The sequence below is a fragment of the Apis laboriosa genome, unplaced genomic scaffold (genome assembly GCF_014066325.1).
Source record: "Apis laboriosa isolate Shangri-la unplaced genomic scaffold, ASM1406632v1 scaffold1363_cov135, whole genome shotgun sequence".
In the NCBI taxonomy this organism is placed as follows: Eukaryota; Metazoa; Arthropoda; class Insecta; order Hymenoptera; family Apidae; genus Apis; species Apis laboriosa.
The window spans coordinates 1-1,398 of NW_025221318.1; the positions used below are offsets into that span (position 1 = coordinate 1).

Below are 1,398 nucleotides of genomic sequence, written 5' to 3' on the forward strand. Positions count from 1 at the left end.
TAATATATAGATTTATTTATTTATATATTATTATAAAATATATGTGTATATTTTAAGTAATCTCTTAACAAAAAAGTTTCTCTTCAGAATAATATATCTCAATAAAAGAAATCTAAAATAGCTTATTATTAATACTTACTATCATTAACAGAAACGCGGCAAATACACCAAACATAAAAGCTGCTGATACTTGATAAAAATATTGTATAATTATTACAAACTCATAAATGGGCGATTTATTAGTATCAAAAGGTAAATCCATTTTTAATAATAATTCTCGAGATTTAGTTACATTAACTTCTTGATGCAAAAAAATACCAATTGCATAACAAATAGTAGATGCTACACAAGTACACATTATAATACTCGTCAAACGATAAGATAAATAAGCTGTCTTCGATATTAAATTATCCGTATCCATTATTGCATATTTTTGACATTCTTCTTCCATAGATAATAGAATACTTCGAATCAAACTGTGAAATATTGTATTTCGAATACAATTTTTTTAATGATATGTATAATATATTATTTATTATTGTATTATCTATTTTAAATCATTATAAATAATAACTTTAATTCAATCTAAATTTATATATTATATCAATTTCCAATAATTATCTAGTTTAATAACTCTTTCTAATTTTATCATACTTCAATTTTGATAATTTATTATAAATTATTATTAATAATAAAAATAATTTGTATAAACAATATATGATAAATAATTCAATCAACTTTATAGATTTCATTTTAGTTGATACATAATCTTATAATTAATACAAATTCACCAATCTATTACAATAGTTTATATAAAGAAAGTATAAAATATAAAAATTTAATTTTTTGCAAACAAAAAAAATATTATTATTATTAATTTATTTCGACGAATTTCAGGCATCAAAACTTAATAAATAAAAATAAGTAATCTGAATTTTAAAAATTTCAAAAATTTCATAAATATAAAAATTAGATTTCAATTTTTAATTTTATATATACAAGTATTTATTTCATTGAATAATCAAAATAAAAAACTTACGTATTTTGTGTCCAAGCAGTAAATAATTTGATACACACTAAACTATGTGGCAGACAAATACTTATATTATCTATTATTTCTGTAAGAGCATCATATTTATAATGCACAATTAAATAACTGTATTGAGAAATATGAAACCCACAAAAAACAATTGTCCAAAAAATTTTATGTAAAATCGAAAATGATGCTCCCGGCCATGACGCAGCAAAATAAAGACCATATTTTACAGACCGACTAATTGTATTAATTGACGCCATTTTGACAAATTTATTGACATCAAAGCTTAAATTTTCTTTAAAAGACTTTCATAAATGTGAAATATACAATTTTGAAAATAATACCACTATGAATAAATTTAG

General features: G+C 20.3%; 1 protein-coding gene across 1 annotated transcript; it reads right to left on the minus strand.

Annotated features, from left to right (window-relative positions):
* Positions 1-139: 139 nt before the first annotated feature.
* Positions 140-1,296, minus strand: LOC122720825 (the record flags this gene model as incomplete). Its single annotated transcript, XM_043947840.1, has 2 exons — positions 1,040-1,296; positions 140-476 (listed from the first exon to the last, which is right to left on the minus strand). Coding segments are annotated over exons 1-2 (594 nt in total), but the record flags the coding sequence as incomplete, so codon positions are not given.
* Between the last annotated feature and the right edge of the window lie 102 nt (positions 1,297-1,398).